The 20,203-nt window shown below is 39.4% G+C and overlaps 1 protein-coding gene across 2 annotated transcripts in view; it reads left to right on the top strand.

Annotated features, from left to right (window-relative positions):
• The window catches only part of RIC8B (RIC8 guanine nucleotide exchange factor B), a 37,188-nt gene extending 18,244 nt beyond the window's left edge, over positions 1–18,944 (top strand). The window contains exons 3-9 of one of the 2 annotated variants that reach the window (XR_008973641.1): positions 3,378–3,531; positions 3,841–3,936; positions 6,390–6,534; positions 6,688–6,832; positions 8,589–8,708; positions 8,808–8,962; positions 17,851–18,944. Coding sequence is in view for 1 of the 2 variants with exons in the window: in XM_057420513.1 (XP_057276496.1) it covers positions 3,378–3,531; positions 3,841–3,936; positions 6,390–6,534; positions 6,688–6,832; positions 8,589–8,708; positions 17,851–17,962 (772 nt within the window). In the remaining variant the exon portion in view is untranslated. The remainder of the gene's footprint in view (positions 1–3,377; positions 3,532–3,840; positions 3,937–6,389; positions 6,535–6,687; positions 6,833–8,588; positions 8,709–8,807; positions 8,963–17,850) is intronic. The other variant, XM_057420513.1, reaches the window with a different exon arrangement.
• Positions 18,945–20,203: the final 1,259 nt, after the last annotated feature.

The following is a 20,203-nucleotide window of genomic DNA, read 5'->3' as shown; positions in this document are numbered from 1 at the left end:
TTGTACATAGTCAGCAAGATTGCCTGATATGCTAGTGAATTATTATACAGCTGATGCTCATCCTGTGAAAACATCATCTGTTGTCTTGTCCAGTAATCTGACTGGTCTAATCACTCTGTAAAAATCAATTCTTGTGCTGTTGCAAAAGGATGTATATTATGCAGGTCTTCTTGGTTTTAGCTTTTGCAAACACTTGCAGATAAAATACAAAAAGGGCTTTCCATACAGAATTAGGCAGCTTTAGAGAATATGTAGTACAGGTGTGATTTCTGTCCTCTTTGCAGTCAGAAGGGATGTTTTGTGTAGAGATACTGCCCATGTGGACTTTACTGAGATGCCAAGTCAAGGCAAAGATTCTCCATAATTCCAAGGGGGAAACAGAAAAGAAATGAGAATGGTTATCATTGCCTGTGTCACTTCAGTTGTTTCCCCTTCTCCATCAGACTGAGTATGGCACTGCATCAGTCTTTGCATCTGTTATGCTGGGAAAACAACTTTCTCCCTTTATTAGCTGTTAGCTACCCTCTGTAGCTAGTTTGTTTAGCTCAAGCTAATGGAAGAAAGAATGCAAGTATAGTATTGCTGCAGGTAGTATTCGATCTTGATTTATGTCAAAGTCTGTTTTTTAACATGCTATAAGAACACTGGGCAGATTTTGCCTTTTGTGATATGCCCATTTGCAGAGCCTAAATTTTGTCCACGAATGCTGCAAGATGCAATAAAAGCTGAATGATTTAACATGTTTTTCTGCCAAGACTATTCATCACAAGGCTGCTCTGGAATAGAAAAGGTATAGTCAGAAGTGGTGCCCTTGCAAATCCTCAAGAGGGATCAGGAGCCTGGATCAGAGGGCTCCACTTCAGTCCCCTGGTGTACTTGGTCAAGCAAAACTTCAATTCCTGATAGGAACTTCAATAATGAATGAGTAAACTTGTGTTAGCAGTCTATAGCTAACATAGCATAGCTACAAAAATGGGGCTGTGTTGTCATTTGGGCTCTTTAGGATGCCAGACTCTGACCATGCAATCTGTATTGCTTGAGATGAGGTGTGAGCTGGAGAGCAGAGTGCGACTTCTCACTTTGAGTTCCACCTGGAGCCTATCAGTAAGGCAATGATGAAAATAATGTTAAAAAGAAAGTAAAATATAAGCAGTGTTGAATGCAGAATGAACTTTATGAAGCATCAGGGAGCATAAGTCTATTTCTTAGAATTGCTGATCACTTGCACTTCTCTACGTTTGTAAATCTGCAGAATGTAAGATGCTTAAATGAAGGGGTCGGGCAGCCTGTTAAAGCACATTGTATGAATGCTTATGCTCTGAATTGAATGCTTATGTTCTGAATGTATAAATTGAGGATTTATTTTATGTGAGCATCAGGTGTTGGATGCACGCCCTAAGCTGTGATGTGCTGATTGTCAGTGTGGCTCTATTTCTAATAAATCAGAAGTTACCTATAAAAATATCTTAACTAATTTAGTAACAGGTATTGTTGTCATTATCATGGTTCTGTCGTATCATTACTTAATGTTCCAATATGAGCAGCTTAAAGCACCACATATTGAGAGTAAGTGCCATTTTTGCCCACTAACAAGGTTTTAATCAAGGCATTCAGCACCTTTAAATAGGCCTTTGCTTCTGAATTTGCATATCAGGAGGGGGCTGGGAGCATGAGTGGGTGGATGTCATGTCCCAGTGATTAATGATCTCTAGGAAGCCGAAAAGGGGAGAGTAATATACGCAGTATTTCTACCCCCTGGAGTAGGAATGCAAACACTATTGTGCAGATCTGTGCATAGTCACTGACTTCCTGGTAGCTGGAGAATTTCATACACTCCTCTACCACAAATAAAACTGTCAGTGGAGTGACAAAGATCAGAAAGCCAGGCTTCTTTTATTGAAAAGAATAGCTCAGACACAGTGATCCAGAAAATTAATTTTGTAGGTGTTCGGGAACTTGGTTGTTTAATAAGAAACTGGTAAAAAGAGAACTTTTGATGAAAGGCCTGAAGCCACCAAATTTTTGTTGAATTTCAGTCTGTTTTGTTTCTGGCTATTCCTGAATTATTGGAGAGGAATAACTTCCATGATATAAAAGATGTACCTTAAACAGGAATTAGAAACAAAACAAAGAGAAACAAGCTTTCCAAAAAGTAGAAGTTGTCTGAATTTCAATTGCTAATAGAGCAAAAGGGAGGTGGCACAATGTGGCACAGCCACAGAGTCTGCAGACCAAAACCAGCACACTTGTTAGAAATCCTGCTATATTTGATTGCCACAGTTTGCTTTCTCTTTCACTAGTTCTTTCTTAGGATTATATTAATAGCATAGAAACTTAGGGCAGCTTCTAAGTAGGTATTATTAAAAGTGAAAAGTTTTCTCTATTCTTGGAATGCTTCACCAGTCCCGGAAACTTCAGTACTTGTTTCGTTGACAGCTTTGAGGTCTGCACATGTAAGATTAAATAGTTCTGTAGTATTTGTAAGTATATCTATTTTTTAAGTTTAGTTGGGCATCAGCAAGTAAATAGTGACAGAGTTCTAATTTTTGCAGCGTTTGTGTAATTCAGCCTCATATTCAGGAAAAGTACAAACACAACTCTGTATAATGAGAACAGAGATGGCAAACGCAGGGGATGTGTATGCACCATACAAGAGACCCTTGCAAAGTAAGTTCCTTCTTACTCCACTGAATATGAGGGAGAGACCCTGTGGTCTAATTTAAATCACTTAATGGATATTTGGGAAGTGCACTTCTTTGTGCTTTGTGAAACGCAGAGACTGTCAGTTACTGAAAGCAGTGCTCAGGAAATAAACCTGGATCTTTTTTTAATCTGCTAAAAGCCTTCTGTATTTCCAGTGCACTACAAGCCAGGTAAAAGTGAAAATACTTTGGGGGACCTGAGAGATTGCCACCGTGATCCACTGTTACAGGAGGAGGAAATGTTTTCTGTGGTGTACTTGGGCTCATTAATGATCATAACGGAGATGTTTTGTAAAATGTTTTAAGTTTCAAGTAGGAGAAAGCTCTGACCGCTGCAAATCAATGTGAGAGTTCCCCCTGCTGTCCTGCAAGATCAGCTGCTGTAATGCACTGCTGGATGCTGTGCCTTATCTGCGGGATATAGGATACTGTGGGGTTTGGAAGTAATAATGCACTGCTGCAATATAGCTTTTGGAGGTTTTGTCATTCTTTTTGCTTGTTAGTTCTAAGATAATGCATTCTGCCTTCCTTAAAACCCAGGGAGTAGAAAATAAAGCATTGTTTGAGTTGCAGGGCCTCTTTTTGGTTGCAGTTGTACAGTTTATGGTGAGTTGTACTCTGGTATTAATTCTTTCTTCCAAATGAATAATAATTATTTTATTAAATCTGTTTCAGCAATGCAATCAACCTCTTAAGCAATGTTCCCGTTTCTTGCTTGGATGTTCTTATTAAACCATCATCCCAAGAGGAAACAGATATAAAATACAATGGTATGAGTATGGGAGCAATCCAGATTTTACTGGATTTCATGGAGAAGAGAATAGACAAGGTATGGGCTGCAAAGATTCTACACAATGGGGGCCTTTGTCATTAAAACAAAAAGTGCACACATGTAAAGCTTCTTACAAACCTTTCAGACAGTATTTAGCACAGATATGGATGTCCTGCTTCTAGACTGTGAAACACCTCAAAATTGAGAGCAAATTCCTATGAATGTCTGAAGCATATTTCTGTATTAGGATGGATGTCTGGCTCTTTGGTTTTGGCCGTCATATAGGACTTTATTGAAGGGTTCATAGGATTTGAAAAGGAAGACTTGCTCTTTAAAATGTTTTATCTGTATTTGGTTTTATTTTAGGGAAGCAGCTATAGAGAAGGTCTTACTCCAGTTCTCAGTTTATTAACTGAATGCTGCCGAACTCATAGGAATATCAGGAAATTTATCAAAGCTCAGGTAAGTAAAATATTCATAAAAATTTGAATATGAAGCTAGTGATAAACTTTCTGAGGTTTGTACATCAGTGCAAGACACTGACACTTTAAGAGTACAAATGGTTTTGTATTAAGTACCCCCAAAGTTCTCTGCAGTAGTTTCTTCTGTTAGGTCTCTGACAGCTGTCAGCTGTAGAAATAGTTTTTCAGTCATGTAAATCAATAGATATTATGGCCTAAGTTCCATGATGCATTTTGTAGAGCTGTTAAATAACAACATTAGGGGTATTCTAAAACTGTGATCACCTGACACAGGGGCAAAAAACTCAGTGAGGTCTGTCCCCGTGCGTCCTGCATATATATAAAACTAAAATCAGTGCATTTAATAAAACTTTGCAAAGCTGCGTGGTAGCCAGTGAGGCTACAGGTGTTTTGATTAGTTCAGCTTGAGCTTTAGTTTGATCTCAGCAGGCATGAGTCATCGGAATTGAAGCCTGTGTACCAGTGTGTGTCAGCTGTTCTGTCATATTAAAACTGTCCCTGAACAGAAGCACACTTCATCACTTCATCTTTTATGAGAGCTGTTTAGTACAGTACAGACCTTGGGTAGGCTTTTTGTAGAAAAAAAGATGTCTGTGCCACAGTTAAAGATCTAAAGGATCTCTGTGCCTGGGTATGGTGTTTTCTGTTTGTTTTGCTGTTTTTCCTGAAGTCAGAGAGAAGTTAAAAGATGAGAAGGGGGAAGGCAGTTGAAAACAGCTGAGAAATGTTCTTTTTCCTAAGCAGAGGTGATTTTTGGTTGCATCGTAGATCAAAGCTGTGCCTGAATTCAGAAATGGAGTTTATAATGAAAAAAAACATGTATTTTCTGTTTCTTTCATCTGTACCTGAAAAATGGTTTTGAGGAATTTAAGAAACTTTTTCTGGCTGTTTATTGTTTTTGTTTGCAGCAGTTCTTTCATAGGAGGCTCTTCTGATCTGTTAAATAAAATAAATAAGTAAATTGCAGAGCCAAACGTTCAGAAGTTAGGAAATGAAGTTGTCTGCATGTTTTTACAACATCTTGGCATCAAGATGTCAGGATATAACTGCATGCTGTTTCCTGCCACAGACTGCTGCCTCATATAGTGCACAGAATGGATGGATACTGCTAACTGCATGACTGGATGTTTGATATTTTGAATTACCCTCATTGTTAAGTGTTGGCCTTAGGCTTTATTTATTGTGCACTATTCAAATTCTGATCTGAAGACAGAATGATTAATTTCCTCATGGACTGTCCTATGACACTCATCACTGCATTAGTATTAAAGTACTCTGAAAACATTAATTCATTCTTACAGCACTCTGTGAAATAGCAGTCATGGTAGTATCCCCATTGGGGAAAGTAAGCAGGGACAAGCTAAAATGCTTTTGCTAATTGTTTGAATACTTAGTTTGAAAAAGATGGAGTCTGTTTTCTTCTAAGTATTCAATAGTGTAGCATTCATTTGTTTAAGTATGGGTTCCCAGGGAGGCTGATTTCAGTAGTAACTGTGCAGTAATTTTGCACAGAACATGACATTTTACATTGGACACCCAGAAAAGAAAGGACCTGCAATTTCTTATGACAGTTAGTGACATCTTTGGTTTCATTCCTTAGTAAAATACTGGAGTAAAACTGTAGGAGTCTTCAGATCATTAAATCTTTCATGTTATAGCCCAGGTTGGTTTGTAAATCGTATCATATCCTTTGAATGTGAAAAACTTAATACGGGTTTTGAGTCTGAAGGCATAGGAGGCAGAAGCTAGGTTGCAAAACCAGCCATATTTCAAGCACCTCCTGCCTTTCTTCAGGGTTGAAGTTAATGATATTAATGACATTTGATGAGAAAATAGTGTGTTTGAGGAAACGTTAAAAATGTTTTCTCCAAAATCGGTCTGAAATTTAGCTTGAGCTTTTCAAAGAGTGTTTTCTGGGAGAAAAATATATTTCCTTTATAAATGTTGAGCTAATTTTTGAAATTCATGGTAGTAGAACTTGCACTGTGACTTCTTTTCCTGCTTTTTCATCATAAGTATATTAATTGTTCTGTGTAAATTACCCATCATGTTAACATTGTAAGTTTCCTTAAGCTGGTATTTTTAATGCGAATGCCAGATATCTGAGCAAAACAAAGAAACAAAGAACATTAGGTCACTGGTGCCTTTTGGCCAGCTATTTGAGAGCAGTCATTGTGCTCTTAAACTCCTAATAGTTGTCTTTCTTTTAAAAGTCTGTGTTTGGGACTGAGAACTTTTCTGACCAGGATGGCAGACCAGACATCCTGAATATGTTAAGAATATATGCGCATGAAGCATAGTTGCATTGATATTATTCCTTCTTTTGAAGGAGTGGAGCTTACAGTATTTTCTTGTTCTATTGACTGTCTCTGCAAGGATTGCCTAGGTATTGCCATGCATTCTATGCTGGTTTTCCTTTTTTTGTACTGCTAGGTATTACCTCCATTAAGAGATGTATCAAATCGTCCAGAAGTTGGCACAACAGTGAGAAACAAGCTTGTGCGTCTTATGACACATGTTGACCTTGGAGTAAAGCAGATTGCAGCAGAATTTCTTTTCGTTCTTTGTAAAGAGAGAGGTAAAAATTTACTTTTTCTTCTCCCTTTTATATAAGGTCTTCCTGTAATTAGTGTATTTGCCTCTTGCTATAACTCTCTATTCTTGTAATGTTACACTGGTTTGGTTTTGTAGCTGATTATAGCTGGATGATTTTCTGTTTCACCCTTTGCAGTTGACAGCTTGTTAAAATATACAGGCTATGGTAACGCGGCGGGATTGCTGGCAGCAAGGGGCCTGTTAGCAGGAGGAAGAGGAGATCAGTGGTACTCAGATGATGAAGATACAGATACAGAAGAATACAAATCTGCAAAGCCAAAGTATAGTATTGTTTTCAATTCTGCATATCCTGTTGCAGTTTAGATGTTTTGACATACTTTTATTGTTTCAACTTTTCCAGAGAGGCCAGTTTTGGAATTACATGTTCTTGTATTAACTATTGCCTCCTGTTGACTTCATGGTCTAACTATTGAGAAACTAGCCACTGATAGTGACCATCATATAGTCATATATCTCCATGGGGCAGGGCTAGGGTGAGTTACCATGAGAATGATTTAACTTCAGTCTGAAAACCTATTTAACATTCAAGTGTGAAAAGAGATTTTTGAGCAAATTGTAGGAAAAAAACCCATAGTAACCAACTTAGCGAGGGTAGCTTTTGCCCCAGATTTTCCAGGAACTCGCATGAAGTTGCCACACTACTATTGTTTGTGGGGTGTATCTCTATAACAGGAAATGAAGGTGTCACGAGTGGCTCAGGGTTTTAAGCAGGACTTTGTAAAAAAGAAACAAACCAGGAGGTCTAGTTTCAGCCACTTGGATTGCCTGGTAGTAAAATTCTCTGAAGGATCAAGTAGGTCCATAGAAGTCATGCATCAGGAATCCAGTATATGTGTTTGAAGGATTCAGTGATCAGATAGAAGCTCTGTCTGTTGATTTTTATTAATTGTATTTGATTTGGTGTTAGAGGTTTCAGTTTGCCATGTTACATCTGTGCTTTTAATTTGGTTCTGAAATTGTCGATAGTGGGCATCTGAAGGATGTTCTTTTTCTGCTTAACTCAGTTTTCACTGAATTACACAGACATGGTTAGGTGTATGACAGGTGGTTGTAGCTTACTGGAAGATTCTTGTTAAGGAACATGAACAATAGACAGGATTAAGTGTATAAAAAGTTACAGGAATTATATTGCTTCTATGCTAAGAAAAGAACTCCGAAACATGAGGTTTCTTTTTATTTCTGAACTTCAGGGTTTTTTTTTCCCCCACTCTTTTGTCTCGGATCTTCTTTCAAAAGCCCAATGTCCAGTTACATGAATCTATCTAGTATATAGTATCTATTTATTTAAAAGCTGACAATTAAATGAAACATTTAAGACAACTGTCAGTTGATTTATGCATCTGATTTGCTGTACTGCTCTTAAATGTTTGTGGTTTAACTGCTTGAAAAGAGAATTTGCCCTGAAAGTGTTCTTTAAAACTATTTCTCTGCTTTTTGCTACTATTTCTGTATAGCGATTCACTTGTTTTAACAGTGGAAATAAAACTGACATTGTAAATTCTCAAAGTAAAGTAACCTTAATTTGGTTTGAGCAAAAACCAGCATGGGAGGGCAGTAGTCAACTAATTCAACAGATCTTCATGGATAAGAAAATGTAAATGGAACCTGTCTGTATTTTTAAAGTTAAGCCTGTACAGAGTTAGTTTCAAAGATGTATCTGTCCCTGTTCCCCATCTATGTCATTATTACTAATGACATTGTCATGTTTTACCATCATTATTCCCCTGCTTTCAAACTGCTTGTATATGTGTTATAAACATAACAAGTACTAGTGGACTGCATATTTCTGAGTAACTAACAAGAAATTAATACTGTGAATCAACAAGAAGATAATATCATGATTAATGAGAAAAGGCTACAAAAAAGGTATAAATATGAAGCTCTTTAGTAAAAGCTTTGATGTGCAGTTCAGATAGTCTTGGTTGTTTCTGTTGGTGTGTTCATCTTTCCACCCATAAAGAAGATAGAAAATTGACATATTTAGGAATGTAAACTGTCTTATTTTTCCACCTCCAGCATTAACCTTATCACTGGTCATCTAGAAGAACCAATGCCCAATCCAATGGATGAAATGACAGAAGAACAAAAAGAATATGAAGCCATGAAGCTTGTCAACATGTTTGACAAACTTTCCAGGTATTGCATTATAGCCGCTTTTGAGGGCGGCAGCTTGTATCCTTGCTCTTTTCTGGGGTCTCGTCCTTCAAACTGGTGCTATAATCAACTTCTTTGCAGGATTAGGACCCCTTTAACTGCAGAGAAAAATCTTTAGCACTTCAAAGAAAAGAGTAATGTGTAACAGGACTTCAGAGAAACCTGTTTTGGAGAGCATTGGACAGAATCAGGAAGATCTGGTGGTGAGGGGACCTGCCTCCTAAATGGATAGGCTGGTAAATGAAAAGAATTTCTCCTTTTAAAGTGCGGGACACAATCCAAGCCCAAGGCAAGTGTACTCGTTTTCCTCAAGTCAATGAGCAGCATCTCATGGTAACTACTTATGTCTGCTGCTTATATGAAGAACAAATACGGCATGAAAATACTTCTCGTCAGAAGCAATAATTTATATAATGGACCAATTAAAAGGGAATTTACAGTTAAGAATGATTGTGGATTTTTTAGAGTAGAGTCAGTGTGGGCTGGATTACAAATGAGCCTTTATAATTCCTTTTAAATAACTGAGGTAAGGCCATAAAAGAAAATGGTACTTAATGTGGCATAAAGGTGTACATTATTGATACAGGCAGTTTATTTTTACTTTATAGCTTTCTGAATACAAAAAGGGAACAGTCCTGTGCTGTTAACTATAGCTTTTCTTTTTCCTCTTTGACTCAGTATGCCTAGAATTTCCTGTTTTTTCTTCCCCCATACATGTAGCTATATTGGAGCAATTGCTTGTAGTTTGATTTCTGTGTAAGCAGTTTTACATTCTTAAGGAACACTTAATGTAATACTAATTTACCAGTGAATTGAGCTGTAGGAATTTAGGTAAATATATTAGAGGATCGTTCTTCAAATATGGGAAAACTCAGCAGCTGGACATGCGTTTGTGCTTGTGGGAGTCTGTAGATAAACAAGATCTGTTGAGAGAAATTAGCAAGCCAAGTATTTTTACATCTCTGTTAAAGATTAGGAATACAGCAAAAGATGGGAGAATCTGAATTTTATAATAGCTGATAAAGACTGAATTATAAGCAGGAGTGAAAGCAGGGAAGGATCTTGGAACCTGACCTGAGACTGTCAGTGAAGTAATTGGATACTTTTTCCACATTATTTGCATGGAAAACAAGTGTAGTATGTTACAGTCTTTTTAATAAAGAGAAGAAAATGCAGTGCACATGCAGTGTTCATTGAACTACTGTGTAAAATGGGATGATTGCTATGTAAGCTAGAGAATTAAGACGCTGAGCATTAGGGGTACTGCAATAAAATGACTAAATGGTCTAAAACTTTCTTAAAAGGAAGATTGAGACCAGAGATAAGCTAAGACTGAAGACAAGTCTGTTGCTATCACTATAGCAGTTACACAAAAGTCCAAATGGCCTTACTGTAGCATAAGAGCCTTTTCAGTTTGGAGGATTGGAGGCACCTGCTGTGTTGCCTGCTTCAAACTGACAATAACTAAGCAGCTGGTGCCCTGTGTCACTACTTACCCTCTGGGCCAGTAGCTTTACTTTCACCTTGGGCTTTCTGTGTCAGTTACATCCACCTGCAGTTTTGTCTATAGTGTTTAGGCTGGAAACTCTTCAGGACTGGGACTCTCTTTGTTGCAAGGGTTTATGTTTGTTTGGTTTTTAGTATAGTGATTACTGTGGGACAGTGCTGTTGATGTGACCCCTTTTTAGGTGCTGTGATAACATGAATAAAATCACTTGACTGTTCTTCCCACCCTTTTTGTTTACTGAAAATTGGGGGGTGAGGGGAAATGCTGGCAGGAAGGAAAAAGAAAAGACTTTGTCCTGGGAGGCTGTGGGATGTTTTTAATGAATGTAATTGAGTGCAATTGTAGGGTTTGCAGATGTTAAATGAAATGGGAAGCGGCCAGTCCTGTATGCAAGAAGAAAGAGTTGTAACATGCTGATAGTAGTGGGAGTTCCTCCATGCTTTTTGAATTGAACACTTCTGCCTCCAGCTTGAGCCCTTTGGTGCTCGAAGTTTTCAGATACTTAAATCTACCAGTGGAATGCGCTTTTTCCTTTGGTTTGCAACCTACAAATTTAAACTGGAGCTTAATTCTGGGGTTTGAATCTTGCTTTGAGGCAGGCTGTTGGTGGCAGGTTTCCTACTTCTGCTGGTCTTTGTTGTCATCAAAGGAGGGGACATACACCATGAACTGAGCAGTTTCAGTTTGGTGCAGTGCTTTCCTTATAAAAGAGGAGGAAGTTGGACAGGGAACAAACAGCTCCTTCTTTTAATCTTGAATGAGTTTATGTATCTGTGCAACTTGAACAAGAGCTTAGGGTGAACTTGGATGATGTACAGCAAAACTGGTTTGCTTAATACACTTGTATTGTCCCGGTAATGGAAGCTAAGCTTTGAAGAGCTAGCATGCTTTTTTTACTGGAGAAAGGTATGAAACAAAATGAAGCTGAAGGTCTGAAGAACTTGCTTTCCTTCCTGACTGATGAGGATAATCAGGCCAGTCTGTCACTGGGGTGTTCTAGATTTGGCTTTGACTGGATCTGTATCGGTTTTGAAATGTTATCTGATGATGGATCGAAGTCAGAAGGCAAATTTACAAAACACTACTACTTCATTGCAAAATCATAGCCTGCATTAATGGCTGCTGTTTACACTGTGCTCTTTGTTTAGGTTTATTGAAACTCTTAAGTAGTAAAGTGGTGTTCTTTCCCTTGTTCTATAGGATGCCAGTGGATTTTTATTTTCAGCACTGGCACTGAAGAATTGAAACTGGTTTGAGATGATGTAAAACTAATGCATGCATTTGGGTATTTCAGGTCTTAGTTCCAAATTGTTTCTCTTCTGTTAGGTTGTTGGTATTAGGCCTGTTTGTGGGGTCATTGACCATTGACGAGGCTAAATTAAAATTAATCACCCAGTTTTGTTTTATCAACATGTATGGAAGTAAGATGAATATTGTTTGTGAACCCAGTGTATTAGCATAGACTTGGGTTCTGTGAAAGCTTTTATAGAAATTAATATTTTGCTCAAATTCAGCTAGATGAGATTACTTTTAAAAATCATTATATATAAATTATAAGTGTAAATGAAGATGAAAAATCTTGATACTGCAGCTCTTGGAGATGTAGATGTTACTCAGGTAGCTTGCTGGGTGCCTGAACTTGGCCCTGAAGTAGCTATATGGGCTTTGTCTGGAGTAAGGGCTGATACGATCTTGTTGATTCATTGCGAATTGTTTGGTGACTGTAAATCGGTGTCCTGTGTATGTGATGCACATCTTTCAGCTTTGAAAAACTCCTCAAATCTGCAAAAAGCTTTAACCGAACCTTTAGTTTTTGCAAAATATCAAGTTAGTCACCTTAAATCGGTGTGGGTACGGTATTCTGTCTGCTGATATAATGGATTATTTGAGACCCTCCGTGTTAATTAAAATGTCTGGAAAAAATGCTAGCAGTTTTTTCTATTATAAATGGTAGGTAGAATTGTATATTAATTGACTAATTAAAATGTCAGGGTGTTTTTTCCAAGCCAACCTTGTATTAATAGCAAGAATCCTTTTGCTGATGAAATGGTCTCCAATTATCACGGCTTGGGTTTTGTTGTACATTGAACAGAAGTCAACAAAATGAGTATGTAAGAGAACCTGTCTAAATAAGCAACCATACTCATTAAAAACACAAAATTAATCATAGGATCAATGAAGAAGGCAATGTTACATAGGGTTTTTTTTTTCCTCCCCTTTCTAGCCATAGAACAAAATAATGTTACATGAAAGGATCGGAACTATTATGTAGTACTCAATTATAAGGAGGTGAATAGGTTCCTAACATGCCATTTTATCAAAGGAGGAGACTGGTGTTTACATGATGGCTGTTTGATTACTGACACTGTCATTAATTCTGTGTGTCAATACTGCCTTATACACATAAAGCAGACAAGAAAGCGTTATCCTTCAAAACAAGGGAATGATTTTTGAGTTGTTAAGCTAAATGGCAAGCAGGAAGCTAGAACTTGTATAGCTACATTTGAAGGGACTCTTGGGAGATCTGGAAGTGGAAGAAGAGAATGCATTTTACCAACTGTTTAATTATGGTGTGTTTCTAAGTACACTTGAATAGAATGCTTTGTTTGCATTAGAAAAATGAATGTTGCAAGAAGGTGTATTTGACTATATGAGAGGTCACATAAGGATGTTCAAATATTTCAAATATGCATAAATATGCACACTGTGTACTTGCATATATCTTCATGGATACAGAAGTATTCCCACTGCCACCTGCTGGGCTGAAGCAATCTGTTTTCTGCCCTCTATAGATGTATTGGAAACATCCAGTTTCTGGATAGTGAACTGTCTTCTGAGGCTATACCTGCCAGTTTCTGGTGCTTTCCTTGACACCTTGTATCTCACCTTAAGTAAAACTTTAACTACGTACTACTTAAGGTGCTATTGCTCACCTTAGCACATCCTCAGCTAACCCAAGTTGTCAAAGTTCAGTTGAGGTACCTCAGTGCTAAATGGGCAAAGTTGCTGAGGCAGGCAGAGCTGAGACCATTTATACCAGGTAAGGATCCGCTAACTTCAGTATGGTACTGAAGCGATGTCCTTTGCAATCCAATCCAAAATTCTGTTATTTAGCAGATAGTTGTTCCAAACTTCTGAAGCTAGCTTTGTAGTCAGTCCAGATCTTTTCAGCTGTTTGTTTCCCTCTCTATTTTTCCACTTTGAAAACCAGGAATAAGCTTGTGTGGAGTTCAGAGCTTGCAGTCATGTCTTCACTAGTGAAAGGGTGCCATGTTTTACACAATTTTAGGACTAGATTATAGTTAGGAAAAACCTAGGCTGATACCTGCTTCTTCTGCTACTTTATCTTTTGGTGGCCTAGAATATTTATGTCTTCATTCACTTCTGTTTCACTGGATAGCATTTGTCTGAGGAAGGATGCATGGAGTTCATCCTTCTCATACAGAGAGAACAACTATCTTTCATCCTGCCAAGGATTTGCAAAGCAAGAAGCTCCTGCAGGAGCAGAGAGGTAATTGATAAATGTCCGTATTATTCTATGAAATCTGAGCTCAGCCTAGCTCATAGTTGAAGCCCAGAGAGAAGAAAATGCATTGGGAATGAACCTCAAATGCACTACAGAATGATTCGTAACGGTGCACTTTGAAATGAGTACAGTGAACTGAGAAACAGGCTTTTGAGCATCACCAAAGATACAAATGCATGTCAGTGACTCAGACTTCTGCATTGCATTGCCATGCAAAACGTGTAGAATGTCATGCAAAAGACCCCCACAAAAACCACAGTCCAGTACTTGTGCATATGGATGTTTTACCTATTACATCTGGTGTTCAGTGTCTCTCCAGATGACTCACCAGGAGAGCAAACCTTTGTGTCAGGTTCTGTAGTGCATGTAGCAGGATGTAAAAGGGAAGTAGCTGAGAAAGAGCTGTGTCTTTGAAATTGACAAATGGTGAGATAGGACTTCTTGACGATATTTACAGGTATGTTGTAAGGATCCTTACTTACATGAAGAGAGGGAGGCCCCCACATAAGGGGACTTGGGACCATGTTTTTCTGTCTCTTTCCTTTGTCTTGAACTGTTTCTTTATCCTTTAGTAGCCGTTATAATTTATTTATTACCAGTAATAAACTGTAAATGACTAGTTAATGATGTGATTCTGTGACTTTGGGTTACAGTGTTAAATGTTGCAACCTAAGAATATACGTTATGGTTTTTAAACAAAAATCTAGGATCCTCTGAGTTTAGAAGGCAAGCAAAGGTGATTTTGTTCTTTGTAGCTATGTTTTTACTTTTAGGACTTAAAAAATATGAGTAAGGACTTACCAGGGTATTCTCAAATATAAGTGTAATAGATCGCTATTGAGGCTTGAACTTGAGTAAGTGACACTGAAGAATTGTTGCAAGATTACAGATTTCAAAGGACAATTGGTTTTTATTAAAGTGTTTGAAAGCCAAAAAGGCCTTAGATATACAGGGAGGTTTTCCTGTGAAAGTCTTTGCTATTAGATGCAACTCCAAAGCCTAGGCTCTTCAGTATGGTCATTACAAACCTTCCCTGGCCCCCAGCTTCCCACCCAAGCCTCCTTAGCCAAACCACAGCAGTTTCTCCAGGTCCAGTTTCTCATGTATTGAAATGCCACAGGCAGTGGGATTTGTGAGCTTATCACCGTAGTATCTGATTGCCACATCTGTGCAAATAGCCAGCGTTTATCTTGCTAGTTCCTGCTCTTCCTGAGCAAAAAAGACTCTTGGAGACGTAATTTAACTGCTGCTTGACTGTACCATATCCAGTGTATGCATGCAATTCATAGAATCACAGAACAGTTAGGGTTGGAAAGGACCTGAAGATCATCTGGTTCCAACACCCCTGCTGTGGGCAAGAAAGCCTCACACTAGACCTTGTCACCCAAGACCCTGTTCTGGCCTTTCTTGCTGTTCCAGTGGTTGTGTTAAGGTTAGCTTGCTATCTGTGTACAAACAATTTCTGTCCCCTTTTTCAGCCAAGGTAGTAGTGCTGACCAGGCAGAGAGCTGCTGAAATGTCTTTGCTTCATAGAATCATAGAATAGTTAAGGTTGGAAAGGACCTTAAGATCATCTAGTTCCAACCCCCCTGCCGTGGGCAGGGACACCTCACACTAAACCATCTCACCCAAGGCTCTGTCCAGCCTGGCCTTGAACACTGCCAGGGATGGAGCATTCACAACCTCCCTGGGCAACCCATTCCAGTGCCTCACCGCCCTTACAGTAAAGAATTTCCTCCTTATATCCAATCTAAACTTCCCCTGTTTAAGTTTTAACCCATTACCCCTTTTCCTGTCACTACAGTCCCTAATGAAGAGTCCCTCCCCAGCGTCCCTATAGCCCCACTTCATATGCTGGAAGGCTGCTATGAGGTCTCCACGCAGCCTTCTGTTCTCCAGGCTGAACAGCCCCAACTTTCTCAGCCTGTCTTCATATGGCAGGTGCTCCAGTCCCCTGATCATCCTCGTGGCCCTTCTCTGGACTTGTTCCAACAGTTCCATGTCCTTTTTATGTTGAGGACACCAGAACTGCACACAATACTCCAGGTGAGGTCTCACAAGAGCAGAGTAGAGGGGCAGGATCACCTCCTTCGACCTGCTGGTCACGCTCCTTTTGATGCAGCCCAGGATACGGTTGCCTTTCTGGGCTGCGAGCACACACTGCCGGCCCATGTTCATTTTTTCATCCACCAGCACCCCCAAGTCCTTCTCTGCAGGGCTGCTCTGAATCTCTTCTCTGCCCAACCTGTAGCTGTGCCTGGGATTGCTCCAACCCAGGTGTAGGACCTTGCACTTGGCATGGTTAAACTTCATGAGGTTGGCATCAGCCCACCTCACAAGTGTGTCAAGGTCCCTCTGGATGGCATTCCTTCCCTCCAGGGTATCAACCGAACCACACAGCTTGGTGTCATCGGCAAACTTGCTGAGGGCGCACTCAATCCCACTGTCCATGTCAGCGACGAAGATGTTGAACAAGACCGGTCCCAACACCGATCCCTGAGGGACACCACTCGTTACTGGTCTCCGGCCTGACATTGAGCCATTGACCACAACTCTTTGTGTGTGGCCATCCAGCCAGTTCTTTATCCACCGAGTGGTCCATCCATCAAATTGATGTCTCTCCAATTTAGAGACAAGGATGTCGTGTGGGACAGTGTCGAACGCTTTACACAAGTCCAGGTAGATGACATCAACTGCTCTACCCCTGTCCATCAGTTCTGTAGCCCCATCATAGAAGGCCACCAGGTTGGTCAGGCAGGATTTCCCCTTAGTGAAGCCATGCTGGCTGTCACCAAGCACCTTGTTGTTTTTCATGTGCCTTAGCCTGCCTTCCAGGAGAATCTGCTCCAAGATTTTGCCAGGCACAGAGGTGAGACTGACTGGTCTGTAATTCCCCGGGTCATCCATTTTCCCCTTCTTGAAAATGGGGGTTATATTTCCCTTTTCCAGTCATCGGGAACTTTACCTGACTGCCATGATTTCTCAAATATGATGGCCAGCGGCTTCGCAACTTCATTCTCCAGCTCCTTCAGGACCCGCGGATGGATTTCATCAGGTCCCATGGACTTGTGCATGTTCAGGTTCTTAAGATGGTCTTGAACCAGATCCTCTCCTACGGTGGGCCTAAGGTCTTCATTCTCTTCCCCACTGAGCGATGAAGTTGTATGGTCTGTGGCTCGGAAGGATGGTACATGTGTGTTAAACTGGTAGTTTTAGCGGGCTGCCATCAAACCTCTGCTCCTTTATTTAAGGTGACTCCTGAATATTTAGAGGTATTATTTTTTTTTTTTTTTTAAGCAGGAAATCAAAATGTTATCTTTGCCCTTACAGCTTTTGCCATAATCCACATATAAATGAGGTGATAAAAAGTAAGGATTAAATAAATCTTTGCTAATACTTTTTGATTGGCTTAATCAATAATTAATCATCTCTTAGATGAGGCTGTAGCTTGTGGAGTAGATATAATTGGATTAGCTGCTGAGAGGCCTTTGGAGCTTTGAAGAGATTAAAATGGCTGTCAATCCTGTAATTAAACTGCCACAAACAAAAGCAATAGTATTAGAATCAGTCAGCTTTTTTTTTTTTTAAATGAATCAACAAGTACTTACCCTTAATAGTGGTGTAGACAGAGTCTGTTTTTGTAACTGATTTATTTCCTTCAACAGGGTGAATGTGTATCAAATCATTGGTTTAATTGCCTGGGCACATACAGGCCAGAACGGCAGGTGAGATTTTAGGAAGAAATGGCTGTCAGGGAACTCTCAGAAGAAAAGCTAGTTTGTGTATCTAAAACAGGGAACCTGCTCCGTGTCTTGAGCCTATTAGGCACTGACTTTTCATGGTGTCTTTAATTGGCTAAGTAGGTTTGGCCTACATGAATGAAGTCTTTATCTATCCTGCTCTTCCCCTCCCACCTATTTTGGAAGGTTTTTTGTTCCTCTTTCTTCAAAACAGAGGGCTTTAGCAGAAATAACTTCCTTTTAAAGGCTCATTATGCATTAAAGCATATACTGTATGTGACTGTATTATACACATGTGAATTGATATGTGTGCATATGCTAATATATATTCTTCTTTTAAATCTCTTACAGAGATGAGCTTATAAAACCAATGGGAGTGCGGCCGGATGGTACAATGGCTCCTTTGGAAGAAGCAGTCAGCCAGTACCATACCAACAAGCAAGACAGTTCAGATTCAGACTAAAGCATCACCTGCTTCGCTCTCAATTCTCCTCTAATCCACACATTTCCTTAGAGCCACAACATCTTTTATCTAGGCATTTTATCCTCACATTAGCCAGCATTACTTTAACTCTTTTATTATTGGGATATTTAAATATGGTATAATGTCTGAATTTTTATTATGTATGTTTAAAGAACATACCAATGTATTAGTTTATGGACTTTATTAATTTAAAACTAAACATACTTCAAAGGGATAAAAAGCGAAAGCCTACAATGTAAAATAAAATTCAAACACTTCAGTTTTCCAAAATCCTGTTTTCTGAACACTGTAGGTTTTCCCATTCTTGATATTTTATTTTTTTGTATTGTCTTGCCAGTCTTCCCCTTTATATAATTGTAATGAAAGAAGCGTGTTTGTTGAATGGCATTAGGAGCAGAGGGTGTTTAAACTTGGAAGTCTGACTGACCCTGCGAAGCTGCTTTACCTGATTTTTTTAAATGCCACTGGATTTCTTACTGCTACACACTTCTGTAGTTAAGCTGCTGCTTAGGATTTTACCAATGTGTCAGTCACTGACTGCTGCTAAAATTACCTTTAAATTGGGAACACGATGATGTATGGAGTTTGTTCTACCTCCTCTGCCCTGTTAAGAACACACGAATATACCCCGCCCCTCATCTTCAGTTAAGTCTTCAGTTAAAAACATCCCTACTCAAAGCAGCATTCAAGTATGTACACTTAAATGTTGCCATGAATGGGAGTGGACTAAAGTGAAGTGCATGTGCGAGTGTTTTACTGAACTGGAGCCTACTTTTGGAGATTAACGGGAATGCCTCACTTGAAGGGAAGTCAAACTAATCAACAAAGAAATTTTTCCTTTTATGGAGAACTTAGGAAGCGATGGGATAGAGAATGGGAAGGTGGGAAGGAGAAGAAAGTGTCTTCTTCTTTCGACTCTGTACTCTTTTAAAACAAAGATTAAAGTTTTAGACGTGCTGCACCACTGTTGTTGCCTCTTTGCCTGCTTGGTTTCTTCCTCTGTGTATTAATGAAAGAAGTCTTCTTACAGCATGAATTACATGAAGAATAATCCATGTCTAGTTTATAATTCCTGGCTTTCTTGGTTTGGTTTTTTTTTTTATTAGAAACAGACACATGCCATTCCTTCTGAACCTTTCAGAGGTTGGTGGTTTGTCTTTGCTTCCTATGACTTGACACTGGTTCACTCAATTAAAGGAGTTGGTGTTTGGACACCTTGTGAAGGGAGGACATGGTGTGAAATCATGCTGTTGTTTCCCATGTGAGGCGCTTCCACAGATCTCCTTAGTCTCCTGAAAAGACTTAAAAAGAAACAAAATAGAACTGCCCTCTCAAAAGTCAGGTTTGTTTTCACAAAGGATGCTGTCCAGCGATAGTAATGATGGGGTTTTGGGGTGGGGGAGGTGGACAAACAAACCCCAAGGAAACTTTAGGGACATTGATTGTAAACATTTCTGTGTGCTGGGTCTCAGAAATGTAATGCTGGGTTTAGCATCATCCACTGAGGACTTGGAGCCCAGTCGAGGCAAGCATTAAGTGCACTGCAGGAGCAAAGACTTTATGAACCCTCTCTGAGGAGCAAAACTTCACTAGCTCTGTCAGTGAGATACTGAGTGTTGTCTTGGCATCATCTGAGGCCATTTCTTGGGGCTGGAAAAGCAGTTCTGTATGGGTTGGTATAGAGACGTGTACAGTGCATGAAAAAGCAAAATCTCCATTTGTTGCTTCACAAATTGTAGAATATGCTTCTACAGTTAGCTGGCTAAAGAGATGAATAGAACAATCGTGGCTCCAGGGATTTCATTACAGATGGTATAGCATGAGGCTTTTGTGGTCTGGCTCCTGGCAATTGCAACGAGGCAACAATAGTTGCAATAAACAGTTCTTCTGTTTAGTTTATCTTGGAAATTACATGCTCGTAGTAGGTTTTAGAGACATGGGATGCTGCTTCAATTAGAAGGACCAAGCATAGGAGTTTCTGCCTGAATGCCCTAGCTCAAGAGTGATTTTCGTAATTGGGTTGCCTGTAGTGAGGGTTGATCTATTAAATTAATAACTTCCACTAGTACAGCATCCCTAAGCATCCCTTGCTCGAAAATGAGTTTGTGGAAGGGGTGCTGCAAGATTTTTGCTTTGTCTTTGAAACATAACATATGTCCATCCTTAGCTGGAGATCAGGGAAAATCCTGGGACAAAGTTCCTCCAACACAGCAGAGCCTC

The sequence above is a fragment of the Pezoporus wallicus genome, unplaced genomic scaffold (genome assembly GCF_028554395.1).
Source record: "Pezoporus wallicus isolate ANWC-B61680 ecotype Strahan unplaced genomic scaffold, APGP_CSIRO_Pwel_v1 contig_2871, whole genome shotgun sequence".
Lineage (NCBI taxonomy): Eukaryota > Metazoa > Chordata > Aves > Psittaciformes > Psittacidae > Pezoporus > Pezoporus wallicus.
Note: the sequence above shows the minus strand (reverse complement) of the source record. Positions and strands in the feature narration are given on the sequence as shown.